This window comes from Myotis davidii, unplaced genomic scaffold, assembly GCF_000327345.1.
Source record: "Myotis davidii unplaced genomic scaffold, ASM32734v1 scaffold496, whole genome shotgun sequence".
Taxonomy (NCBI): domain Eukaryota; kingdom Metazoa; phylum Chordata; class Mammalia; order Chiroptera; family Vespertilionidae; genus Myotis; species Myotis davidii.
The window spans coordinates 1,488,922-1,501,835 of record NW_006289398.1 but is presented as its reverse complement, the minus strand read 5'-3'; the positions used below and the strand labels follow the sequence as shown (position 1 = coordinate 1,501,835).

Below are 12,914 nucleotides of genomic sequence, written 5' to 3'. Positions count from 1 at the left end.
TAACAATGTACAAACTGCTAATTAATTAGCTGTTTCTATTAGCATTATAATCTTTCCAGGGTTCACCTTTGTGCAAACAAATTTTTGTAACTCAACTGTCTGGCAAGCCCTTAAACCATCACATTCACCAATACAGCAACCATTTTAAAAAGTGGCCAAGAACAAGAGAAAGCTGACATATACCTGAAGAAAGCCCGAGCAGCCCACGCTGATACTTCTCTATCACAGGCAGCGGTGGAACAAGCAAGGATAAGGCAAGTTGCACAAGCCTGGTCCTCCTGTATAAAAAGAGTATCTTCCCGTATATTAAACATAACACGTAAAAAGTGTTGCTTCATGCTGTACCCAGTGTTCAAATCTGTGCCTAGTGTACAGCAGGTCTCAATAAATATTTGCTGACTTAATGAAATCAATTGATATAAAAAAGGAGAAATAAAAAAGTATTGGTTTTAAACTTAGAGCGTATTAGAACTGCTCCCAAATATCAGTACATATGTAGTGGTCAATGTAAAGAAAGAAAGATTGGTAAGATTACCTGTTAATTACAGTATTTTTGGTCCTGACATATTAAAAATTAGCTATCTTTCCATTATTTAAATTATCATCACAGTAAAGAAAAAAGTACAAATAATTACCTGATGTAATTTAAAGAATCTTTCAATCTCTTCTCCATCTCCACCCACATTACTCACAAGTAGATGCCTCAGTTGATCTACTGGTCTAAGTTTATGAAACATAAGACTCCCCTATGAAGTTAAAAAAAAAATAAAAAGAACATGAATATAGGTAATAAATTTACCAAGTTTGATAACAATGGACCCTGTTATCTTATTTAATAAAATCAAGGAAACAAACAAAAATACAATACAAAGTAAACCAGTCAAAAAGAGCATCTACATTTCAACTCCCAACCTAAGATAAAGCTATATATCCATAATGAATTTAATAAGAAAACACTGATCTGTCACACACACATCAGTACAGCATGTGCCATTACCATGCGGAAGGCAGCTGTCCTTCTGACTAGAAGGTTACAGTTAGATTACCCATTAGTCATGTTGGCACAAGCATGTTCATTTAAGAAAAAAAAAATGAAGCCGGATTCTTATTCATACCTTACACCAGGATAAATTCCAAGCAGATCAAAGATTTAAAGGACAAAATAAAAAATATAATAGCATTAAAAGAAACTATGGGTGAATGCTTTTATGAACCTCAGAGTGGGAAGTTTTTTTCACTATCACATAAACCCTAAAAGATAACCTGAAAATTTCAACTACTTATAAATGTATCAAACTCCTTGATACACAAAGAGCTTTTATAAATTAAATGAAAAAGACAATTCAACAGAAAAGTACGTACAAAATAGAAAGATAGTTCACAGAAAAATGAGCTCTGAAAATGACAGTGGGTCCCACTCTTAACAAGATGGCATACTGTACTGGGACAGGATGCAGGGACACAGGCACTGAGTATTGTGTACGCACACAGGGAAGTCCGGCAACATCCATCCCAATATAAATGCACATACCCTCTGTTGAATTTCTAGGATTTACAAACATTCCCGCCCTAGCCAGATTGGCTCAGTGGATAGAAAGGTGGCCTGCAGTCCAAAGTGTCCCAGGTTCAATTCCGGTCAAGGGCACTTTGGTTGCAGGCTCCTCCCCAACCAGGGCCCTGGTCAGGGCTCATTCAGGAGGCAACCAATCGATGTGTTTCTCTCACATCGATGTTTCTCTCTGTCTTTCCCTCTCTCTTCTACTCTCCCTAAAAATCAATGAAAAAATATCCTCGGATGAGGAGTAAAAAAAAGAGTAAACATTCCCAAGCACTTAAGTAAATGACTACCAAGCAACTATTCCGAATATAAAAACATTAAATATGGCTTCCCTTCTTCTTGTCTTCACCTTAATAGAGTATGTACATACCTGTGCTGAGAGGAGAACAAATTTCTTTGGAGGCAACATGTGCTGCTGTACAACAACTGGTGAGTCAGTTATTGGAATATGATCCTTATTTAAAGGTGTAATTATTTTATCAACTTTCAATTCATCTATTGCAGAAAGAGCCCAGGAATGACCATCGACACGGGTCGTCATCTATATAAAAGAAACAAGCTTTTAATATTAATAGTACTAAAGTTAATACTAAGGAAAACCTTTAAAAAGGAAAAATTATACAGACTTAATCTGTAATTAAGTGTAGAATTTAATAAATACATTAACAAATATTCTCAAAAGTCTGTGTTAATTTTCTACTGTCTAATTATTTCAATCAGGCATCTTCTATAATACCAAAGGATAAAGGAAATTTTTCCTGGTAAACTATAAATAGTATTTACTAGAATTACAATTCTTTCCATAACCAAACACTAACTACCTTCCACCATCTTTCCAGGACCCACTGATCTATACGTAGGTTCAGTGCTTACATTTTGCTGACATGTAGATTTCTACTCTCTTCAAAGCTAAGATATTTCTTTAAAAAAATGTTTTAATCTCCTAAAATATTTGTTTGTTTGTTTTTTCTTGTCTTTTCTCCTACAATACTTTTATTATAAAAAATTTCAAGCAACCATATGCCCAGTACCTAGATTCAATAATTGTTAGAATTTTGCCATATCTGCTTTCTCTCTTTTATTAAACCACTTGAAAGTTATGGATATATCACTGCTAAATACGTTTGCATGCATCTCCTAAAAGTAAGGAAGTTTTCTGATATAACCATGATACTAACATTTAAGAATATTAACAATTCTCTGACCTAATGTCCAGCCAACACTGAATTTCCCCATGGTTCCAATGTCTTTTAGAGCTGTTTTTGGGAGATTAGAATTGGGCTAAAGTTTATGAACTACATTTATACTTGTTTGTTTTTGTAACAAGTCCATACTTGTTTAAGAATCACTCAAATATTATATAAACAAAAAAGATATAAAGTATTTGCTTAAAAAAATAGTTAGCATTTGTTGAGTGCTTCCTATGTACCAGGCAGTGTTCTTAGTGCTACATACATGAATTCATTTAATCCCACAATAATCCCATAGAGTAGGAACGATAACTATTACAGACAAGGAAATAGAGGGCCAGAGACATGTTAAGTCCTTTGAGCCATAGCTTCGAGAAAATGGAGCCAGAATGCAAACCTGCAACCACTAACATTGCACTCCCATCAGGAAAGGGTTTATATCTTACTAAGTTCTGAATCCTTCATCTATCACAGGATGAAACACAGTAGGCGCTCAGTAAAGTCCAAAGGATAAAGGAAAGAATTTGAGAAAGGTGCTCCTTGACCCCAAACCAACCCTCTGCTCCTACCAGGAGCAGAAACTTGGAGAAGCTGTTACAAACCATGAACCCATCCTGGGGGTTGGGTTCTTCCTCCTCCCATCTACACACCTTTTCCCACTGCTCTGACCAAAAGGGCTTAAACTGGAGGATAACCAGGAAACAGCAGTGACAGCTGGAACCAAAATGCCCACATTCACACCCCAGTGGGAGTTGGTTTATCTGTTTGATCAGCACCCTCTGGGGCAGGCAACATGGACTGTGCTAGGGCATCTAGGAGGACAGATGGGGGTGGGATAGGGGACATCAAGGGGAGGGAGCGGATCGTTTCCCCGGGCCACACCTCTGGCAGCACCAGCCTGCCCTTAGGTCCTCAGGGGCTGGGATGCAGGCCAGATGCGGGACTGGGCAAGGACAGCAGGGTCGCCTCCTCACTCAGAGCCTGGACATCGACCTCAAGGAGTAGGTGGTGGTATTTGCTTTTAAAACACAAGTGTGTGTGTGTGTGTGTGTGTGTGTGTGTGTGTACGTTTGGTTAAGCAGGAAAGAAAGAAAACAAGATGGGGAAAACGTTGGTAATTTGTTAATGGGGGTTTCAAGTTACCATTTTCTCTATTCTTGTGCACGTTTGCAAATTTCTATAATAAAATTTTTTTTTAGTTTAGGAAGGAATATAAATTAGATTAGTATAAATTCCTAAGTCATAACTATAATGGATGGCCTCATGTTAACTAAAAACACATTTAAATGGGGTAGATAATTCAGAAAAGATAAAGGTACTTTTGGGTTCACTATAAAAAATATACTACAAGGGTTTCAAAGTTTACTTTAAAGATATTTTTAATGGTTATTATGACTTCTAACTTCACAGAGAAAAAACAAAGAATTAACAGGATACATTTTTCCCCCATTATGATTTCTAATCATGAGATTGTTAGATGCAAACAGTAATAAATCAAAAGGTAAAATTTCTTACAATTTTATTCTTCACTTAAAATTACATAAAAAGCTCTTTACAATTCTCAAAATAACTTACCTGGGTTTCCATCATTGGCTTTTGGAAAGGAAATGTATCATGGTTGACACACCACAAAATGTCATTATCTTCATTTTCTGAGGCTGCCATCAATAGAATTCCTAAAAGTTTAATACACAAACCTTATGATGCCAAATAATATGCATCCTAAATAATCTTAGCAATTAACATTAATATACATACCTCATTAATCATTAAAGGTAAATAAGTTACAAAAATAAAAATAAATCCCCTAAAACAGTGGTTCTCAACCTTCCTAATGCCGCGACCCTTTAATACAGTACCTCATGTTGTGGCGACCCCCAACCATAAAATTATTTTTGTTGCTACCTCATAACTGTTATTTTGCTACTGTTATGAATCGTCATGTAAATATCTGATATGCAGGATGTATTTTCATTGTTACAAACTGAACATAATTAAAGCACAGTGATTAATCACAAAAACATTATGTAATTATGTATGTGTTTTCCGATGGTCTTAGGCGACCCCTGTGAAAAGAGTTGTTCGACCCCCAAAGGGGTTGCGACCCACAGGTTGAGAACCACTGCTCTAAAAGAACTTATAATAATTGGTAGGATCATTAAATGTTCCAGATCTCCTACTTTACTTTTTTCAAGTAAACACTTACTTTTTTTCAGACTTTGACATTTTTAAAGTTAGAATATATTCTGCCATCATGGATTTATCAGTTTAATTACCAATTTTAAAAACATAAATTCTATGACTTACAATCAATCTAATATTCAATAAAATGCAGTTCATATACTGGTTAATGGAAACATATCAATAATAAAGATGAAGCTCCCAGTGGAACGGCAGAGATAAATATATTATAAAAGCATTACCTCAACAGTAGCCGATATCACAGTTTGATTTTTAAACATATTCTCTTGTGCTCAATTCCAGCTCCTCCCACTAATTTGCTCCCTTTATAGTGACCTTAGAGATATCAGTCTTTTTTTTAAAAATATATTTTATTGATTTTCCACAGAGAGGAAGGGAGAGGGATAGAGAGAAACATCGATTAGAGAGAAACATCGATTAGCTGCCTCCTGCACACCTCCTACTGGGGATGTGCCCGCAACCAAGGTACATGCCCTTGACCAGAATCTAACCTGGGACCCTTTAGTCCGCAGGCCGGCGCTCTATCCACTGAGCCAAACCAGTTAGGGTGAGATATCAGTCTTAAGTTCATTGGATGGTGATAGTTAATGGGACCATAATTAATTAAAATGTATAACCAGTTTGTGAAAAACTGAGAGTAATTTAATATAAAGTGGTAGAAAAAGATTTCTTAAAATTTAGTATACTTACCAATTGGAAATGCTTAAAATATGATGTTGCCGAAACTGGTTTGGCTCAGTGGATAGAGTGTCGGCCTGCGGACTGAGGGGTCCCAGGTTCGATTCCGGTCAAGGGCATGTACCTGGGTTGCGGGCACATCCCCAGTAGGAGATGTGTAGGAGGCAGCTGATCGATGTTTCTCTCTCATCGATGTTTCTAACTATCTATCTCTCTCCCTTCCTCTCTGTAAAAAATCAATAAAATATATTTTAAAAAAAAAGGTGTTAACATTAATAAAAGTTCCTGAATAAGAAATCAAACATTCTAAATCTTATTGAAAAATCTTTATTTTCAAATGCCTCAGTGCATCCTAATTATAATAATTTTAAGCACCCAATCTTCAGTATGGTAGTGTTTTAGAACTTACCTTTACTATAGAGAGCTTTATGTACTTTCGAGGGCTTTTCCACTGTGGAAGATGCTGAGAACCCAGGAGGTAAGCGGACATGAACCAGCGTCAATGTATTAGGTCGTGCTAATGGCTGTCTGAATGGGCAGGTGCTGAAATATAACCTGACACCTGGTGATGGGTAAAATTATATATCAGTAACAGAAAATAAAAGGGACATATGTATTGTTATTAACGCAATTCCAAAGAGAAACAGAGAACTCTGTGATAGCCACACATCACCTTCCTGACTGATCTTGTGACCAGGCTACTACAGGAGAAGTGGACTTCCATGACAATATCACTGGACATTGAGAGGGGGATCAACAAATGTCAGCAGTAAGAGCCTGCCACTGTAAGTGGTGAGCCGCAGGCTCTGTCCCTGACTGTTGGCCACCTTAGCTTCCAGCTGGTTTTACATCTATAAAATGAGCAAACAGAACGAGGAGTCCTCCAATTTTCCAAATCCTTAATTTTATAAATCGTTAATATGGCTTTATAGTTGATACAGAATTAAAAATTTCTCTCATATTTCTAATCATAGATTTCCAATTCTGAGGGTTATTAAATTACAAAAGCAATAACAAACATATAAATAAAAACTTACCGGCATGTGTGACAGCCAATAACTGGCAGTCCAATGACTCAGAATTTTCAATCACTGCTATTTGAACAATTGGTTTAAAAACAGAACGATCTATAGTCCTACAAGAAAGAAAAAAAAATCACACTAGTATATTTTTAAAATGTGTCTACCAAATTATAAGGAACATTTTCCACCAGCAATTTTACAAGTCAAAATATACAGGAAAGTTAACACAATAGCAGCAAGAACTGGCAAATCCCTTGAATGTGTGTTGTTTACATCAGTTAATATTGTTAAGAGTAACCTTTTTTCAAAGACATAAAAGAAGGTTAATGGAAAACAAGATGTTCTCAGAGCATCAAATTAGCATTGTAAAAGTTACCGCTAATTAAAAAGGGGAAAAAATGAACCTTTAAATGAAGAGATCTGGTGAACACCATCTTAACCAACTCTTCAATAATGGTAAACTGGTGTTATGCCTCCTGATGTAATGCTATAAGAAATTCACATTACCTATGTAATATCAGCTAAAGAAAAATTACCTTTAATCTAGTATGGAAAAAAAGACAAATTCAGAAAACTCCTGCCCCTCCCTCCCAAATGTGAACATTTTGAAAAAATTGTAATGGAAGTTCTGTTCTATATTAAAAAGATTAATGACCAATTTGATTCATGAGCTCTGACTGAACCTGGAGAAAAATAGGAAGAAAAAAATAGTTATAAAGAGTTTTGGGAATCAGTAATTTTAATATGAACTATCTATCTATATAAAAGGCTAAGCGACCGGCTGACTGGCCAACAGCTATGATACGCACTGACCAGGTGGCAGACGCTCAACAGAGGAGGTGCCGAGAAACAGCAACTTTGCAGAGTGTCTTCTCGCACTCTGGGACAACTCCGGGGGATGCCAGAGAGACGGTTTCGGCCTGATCCTCGGCCAGGCCAGGCCGAGGGACCCCACCTGCCAGAGGGACCTCCCTCGCTCACTCCACAGATGCCCTTTGAGCCCCAGTACCCCCGACTGGGGAGGGACAAGGGGAGGCTGGTTCCAAGGCGTGTCCAGCCCATCTCACCCAGTCCTGCCCCCCAGGCCACCTTCTAATTACTTTTTTAAAAATATATATTTTATTGATTTTTCACAGAGAGGAAGGGAGAGGGATAGAGAGTTAGAAACATCGATAAGAGAGAAACATCGATCAGCTTGACTGGAATCGAACCCAGGACCCCTCAGTCCGCAGACCGACGCTCCATCCACTGATCCAAACCGGTCAGGGCTCTAATTACTTTTAACATGCACAAATCTGTGCACCGGGCCTCTAGTATAATTATAATATTATTAATTTTTAGGTGTGGAATTGATATTGTAGCTAGGAGATAGAAGATGAAGGATTTAAAGATAAAAGTAATGATTTCTGCAACCGACTTTTCAAATGGCTCAGAGTGAGCAACTGAGGCAAACTGTTAATTGGTGCATTTAGATCCAGGGTATACCAGTTTTACGTCCTTCAACATTCCTATTTTAGAGATACTTTGAGAAGTAATTTTTTTTTAATATAGAAGAATTTATTTATTTATTTTAATAGGTTTTTATTGATTTTTTACAGAGAGGAAGGGAGAGGGACAGAGAGCTAGAAACATCGATGAGAGAGAAACATCGATCAGCTGCCTCCTGCATACTGGAGATGTGCCCGCAGCCAAGGTACATGCCCCTGACCAGAATTTAACCTGGGACCCTTCAGTCCGCAGGCCGACGCTCTATCCACTGAGCCAAACCGGTTAGGGCGAGAAGTAATTTTAGTATGCTGCACATAAATAGTATAATTGTGCCTGCAAATGAAACGTCTGACAATAAGTTACATATCACCTCGCAATGTTTCCAGCAGCAGAGACTATAGAATTCTGCGACACTGAGGCCACTCTGCTCATTCCTTGTCCATCGCTGCCCAAATCATAAACCTGTAAACAAAAATTGTACCCATGACTATAACCTGTATACATTTTATTTAATAATTTTTTCACTTTTTAATGCTTTATTCATTAATTTAAAAAAATATACTTTTAGCCCAGCCAGCATGGCATAGTGGTTGAGCGTCAACCTCTGAACCAGAAGGTCACGGTTCAATTCCTGGTAGAGGAACATGCCTGGGTTGCGGGCTCAATCTCCATCCCCAGAAAGGAGTGGGCAGGAGGCAGTCAATCAATGATGTTTCTCTCTCTTTGATGTTTCTTTCTCTCTATCCCTCTCCCTTCCTCTTTCTCAAAAAATCAACAAAACAAATTACAAAAAAATATATACTTTTAACATACACCATACAGCATCAGTCATCAGGTCAAGCATTCAGCTGGTTTCCTTAGTTTCTGCCAGTAGTTATTTTATCTGATCACATTTATAAGAAAGACTCTCACCACACCTGGCATTTATATACACTGTGCCAGTGAGTTCACACTACTGATGTACATGTAAAATCCACATGGTATGTGCCCACTGGAGACAAAACAATGCACACCTGTCAAAAGGTCACCTTAATAGAAGAGGGTAAAAACACACATAAACTTTTTCCATAAGTAGAATCCTATCTGGTCATCTGTTGCATAAATTGTTTCCAAAGCTTACGACAGAGCAGCCAGGCGCACTGCTGGGCACCCATGTTGGCTACTTTATTATTGCAGACTGTCCTTCCACATTAAATGCACAACATTCCTACCATTTAAAACTGAGTCAGGTGGAAGTCTCAGACTTCTGTACTGCGCTTGTCCTGAAACAGTTAAATCGGCTTTTAAAGCCTCTCAGATATGTTTTAAAACATACTTTATGGAATGTTCTTCATGTATCATAGCATCTCATACCTGTGATAGAGCAAGCTTTCAGTTTTTCCTTTCTTCTTTTACATTAACTATTCTCAGACAAAACAGGCACCATGTTTTTTCTTTTTTGTGTGTTTTGTTTTTCAGGCTTCTGAGGTTGCTGACTGCGCCACAGCACAGCTGTGTACCACAGGTTGAAATTTGACATTAAATATTACAAATCTAGCAGAATCTGGCTGGCCTCTGCCAGTGTGTGGGCACTTCTTCGGTTAAATCTATTCTTTGGCAGCTGACATGCGCACTGACAGAGAAATTCAGTGACTTGTTGCTAGAGATATCACGACTAATGTTTGTTTGCAAGCATGTATGTTTACTATTCTATTTTCTTTTAGGAGGTTTTACCCTGGAATATAGTTTCTTTCTTCCTCCAATATTTGAAATCTGGGCTTAAAATCTAACTTGAATGTGCAATATAATTGATAAAAAAAGTCATGTCAGATATAGTTTCTAAAAATCCAAAGATTTGAGTATTTATTCATGTAAATGCATTTTAAAAAGGGTTACCAAGGTTATAGCCTAGTACTATACAAAATTCAGAATGGTAACTGGTGAAATCAATTTTTAAAATTTGTACTGTTGACAGTATATCAGATGTCCCAGACTCCCCCACATTTGCACTCCCTCCACCCAGCCCCCGCTGCCCTCTGTCCATCACCACACTGTTGTCTGTGCCCATGGGTTATGCATAAATGTTCTTTGGCTAATCCCTTCATCTTCTTTCATCCAGTCCCACCACTCCCTGCCCCTCTGACAGCCGTACCCTTGCCTCTGTTTCTATTTTGTATGTCAGTTGTTGTTTTTTTTACAACTTTACTAAATAGACTTTTCCCTTTTAGGGATCCTTTAACTTTGGCACTTCATATAGGTTTGGAAACATTTACAGATTTGAAATTTCATTAAAAAGTGGTCTGGATTTTTTTTTTAAATCACACAGTTCATAGGAAAAGTGTAAAGAGTGACTAAATCATCTTCTTTAAAAACAGGGATGCTAGGCCCTGGCCAGGTAGTTCAGTTGGTTAGAGTGTCGTCCTGATACACCAAGGTTGCTGGCTGCATCTCCAGCAGGGCACATACAAGAAGCAACCAATGAATGCATACATAAGTGAACAACAAATCAATGTTTCTCACTCTCTCTCTAAAAATTAATAAGCAAAACAAAAAAGGGAGGCTTATTCACACCTTAAATAGTAGTATAATATTAACATTTACCTGTATTACTCCTTTCTCAGATCGTGTGTATAAAATGTTTCTAGAATTATCAATTTCAATTTGAACAATAGGATCTGAAAGACACACACAAAAAAACCCCTCAAAGATTAACAAATCAAATACAGTAAGTAGCCACTTAAATTAAAATTGTCAAATTAGAACTTTGCATTCAGAGGCTTTCCTCTTGCTTTGTAAAAGCAGACGTCAAATACTGTGACTGGGTTAAGAGCATGAAAAATAAGTTGTTCTATCCAAATAAATGTTAAACCAAACCCAAAACAAGTTCTATGTTATTTCTTCATTTAACTAACATTTAATGAGTGTTTGCTATATGCTAGGAACACATGAAACAACTGTTCCTCAGTCCATTCCATCAAGAAACTGCCAGTTTAGTTTGATGATTCACTGTGTGAAGGGCAATAATTTATTTTAGTCATAAAAACTTTTTACCTTATTTCACTGAAGCATTTTAAAATTATTTCACTGGCCTCTCTTTTTATTAAAAACTCATACATATTCATTTTGTGCCAGAACTTGTTCTAGACCAGGCAAAACATATTAGATGTATGACTGTCTAGCTCTCACAAACTCCCACATGCTTTGCTTTTAACAGCTTATGTGCAACTGTTGTAGAACATGTTCCATGATGCTACATTATAGGAACTTGGGAATACACCCACACTGTTTCCATGTTTTATAATCCCCTCTTCCTTTAGGAGACTTGTGAAGCCTGGGCCAGTGGCCCAGTTGGTAGGAGCATCGTCCCCTACGCCAAACGTTACGGGTTCAATTACTGGTCAGGGCTATATGTAGGTTTCGAGTGTAATACCCAATCGATTCCTGGTTGGGGTGCATACGGGAGGTAACTGATTGATGTTTCTCTTTTTCTCTCTCTCCCCACCCCCTTCTTCTCCCTCTAAACATCAATAAAAACAGATTCTCAGGTGAAGATTTTTTTTTTTTAAAAAAGAGATTTTATGGATATGTAACAAATGTATTTAGTAAGACAAAATTTCAATTAAGAATAAGAATTTCTCAAGAAATGTTAGGTCACTGATCTGCTAAAAATTTTTGACAAGTTTATTTGTTTTCTACTTACCATCTTCTGAGAATGTGAATTGTAGCAATGAAGGAACAAGAAAAGAAAGTGAGCTCTTTGAGTGGTTGATTTTCCTACATCTTTGGCTAAACCAACCTGCTTCTGCCTTAAGAGAAAAAATTGAGAGAAGACTTGTAAATGAGGATACCTCCGATATAGCAACTATTGCATACCCACGTTTACAAAAACCTCAGATCTTAGTGAAATACCAATAATTGTAAATGAAGACATACTACTCAAAAGTAGCACTGAGTTTAGTCCTGTAATTAGAAATAGAACATGTAGTTAGCTATAACTAAATTACTGCCCTCAATGAAATCTGTGTATTCCAGAAACCTCAATAGTGCTATGCTAGTGAACTCACATTTTAATTCTCTTAAAAACTATCTGAAAGTATAAGGAACATAATAAGCAGAGTTTGTATGTGCCCAAATACATAGGGTCGATATCATCGTATCCCACTTCTGCTAAAAGGAAATTTTAACAAGAGCAGCCACCACCATCATAATCTATAATCTTTTCAATGGTTGAGTTTTGCCATACAAAACAATTTCCTGGTAATGAACAAAGCTAAGAGAAACTGGGCAAGAAAGAGGTATAATGTAATATTAAAAACACACCTGACCTGGGTTCTAACCCTAGTTCTGCCACTAATTAGATTGAAAATATTACTTTATCAGTTTTCTAAGGTTTACCTTATGCAAAAGGCAACAGGAGGGAGAAGATGAATGAGAAAAGGACACAAAAAGGCATTTCAGAATAGAAAAACATAAATGACCAATAAATACATGAAAAGATTTGATAATCTACACTAATAAAAGAGAAACATGGTAATTGGCATACTACCGCTACCCTTTTCATTGGCTAATCAGCGAGATATGCAAATTAACTGTCAGCCATGATGGCGGCAGGCAGCCAGGCAGCTTGAAACTAACATGAGGCTTGCTTGCTTCAGTGAAGGAGGAAACCAACCTTCCCCGCCTGCGGCTGCAGGCCTCTGAGCCTGCAGTTTGAAACACTTTAACAAATATGGCCGGACTTCAGCCAGCAGATTCGCAACATTGTAAGCAAAGGCCAGAAACCTACTTTCAGCTCCC

The 12,914-nt window shown here is 37.3% G+C and overlaps 1 protein-coding gene across 1 annotated transcript in view; it reads right to left on the bottom strand.

Moving 5' to 3' along the window:
• NUP155 (nucleoporin 155kDa) overlaps positions 1-12,914 on the bottom strand; it is a 47,946-nt gene that overhangs the window by 25,299 nt on the left and 9,733 nt on the right. Inside the window, exons 7-15 of the mRNA XM_006761746.2 lie at positions 11,818-11,923; positions 10,719-10,792; positions 8,509-8,600; positions 6,666-6,763; positions 6,038-6,190; positions 4,324-4,424; positions 1,929-2,099; positions 636-746; positions 184-278 (exon numbers count right to left, since the gene is read on the bottom strand). Of these exons, the coding sequence (XP_006761809.1) occupies positions 184-278; positions 636-746; positions 1,929-2,099; positions 4,324-4,424; positions 6,038-6,190; positions 6,666-6,763; positions 8,509-8,600; positions 10,719-10,792; positions 11,818-11,923 (1,001 nt within the window). The remainder of the gene's footprint in view (positions 1-183; positions 279-635; positions 747-1,928; positions 2,100-4,323; positions 4,425-6,037; positions 6,191-6,665; positions 6,764-8,508; positions 8,601-10,718; positions 10,793-11,817; positions 11,924-12,914) is intronic.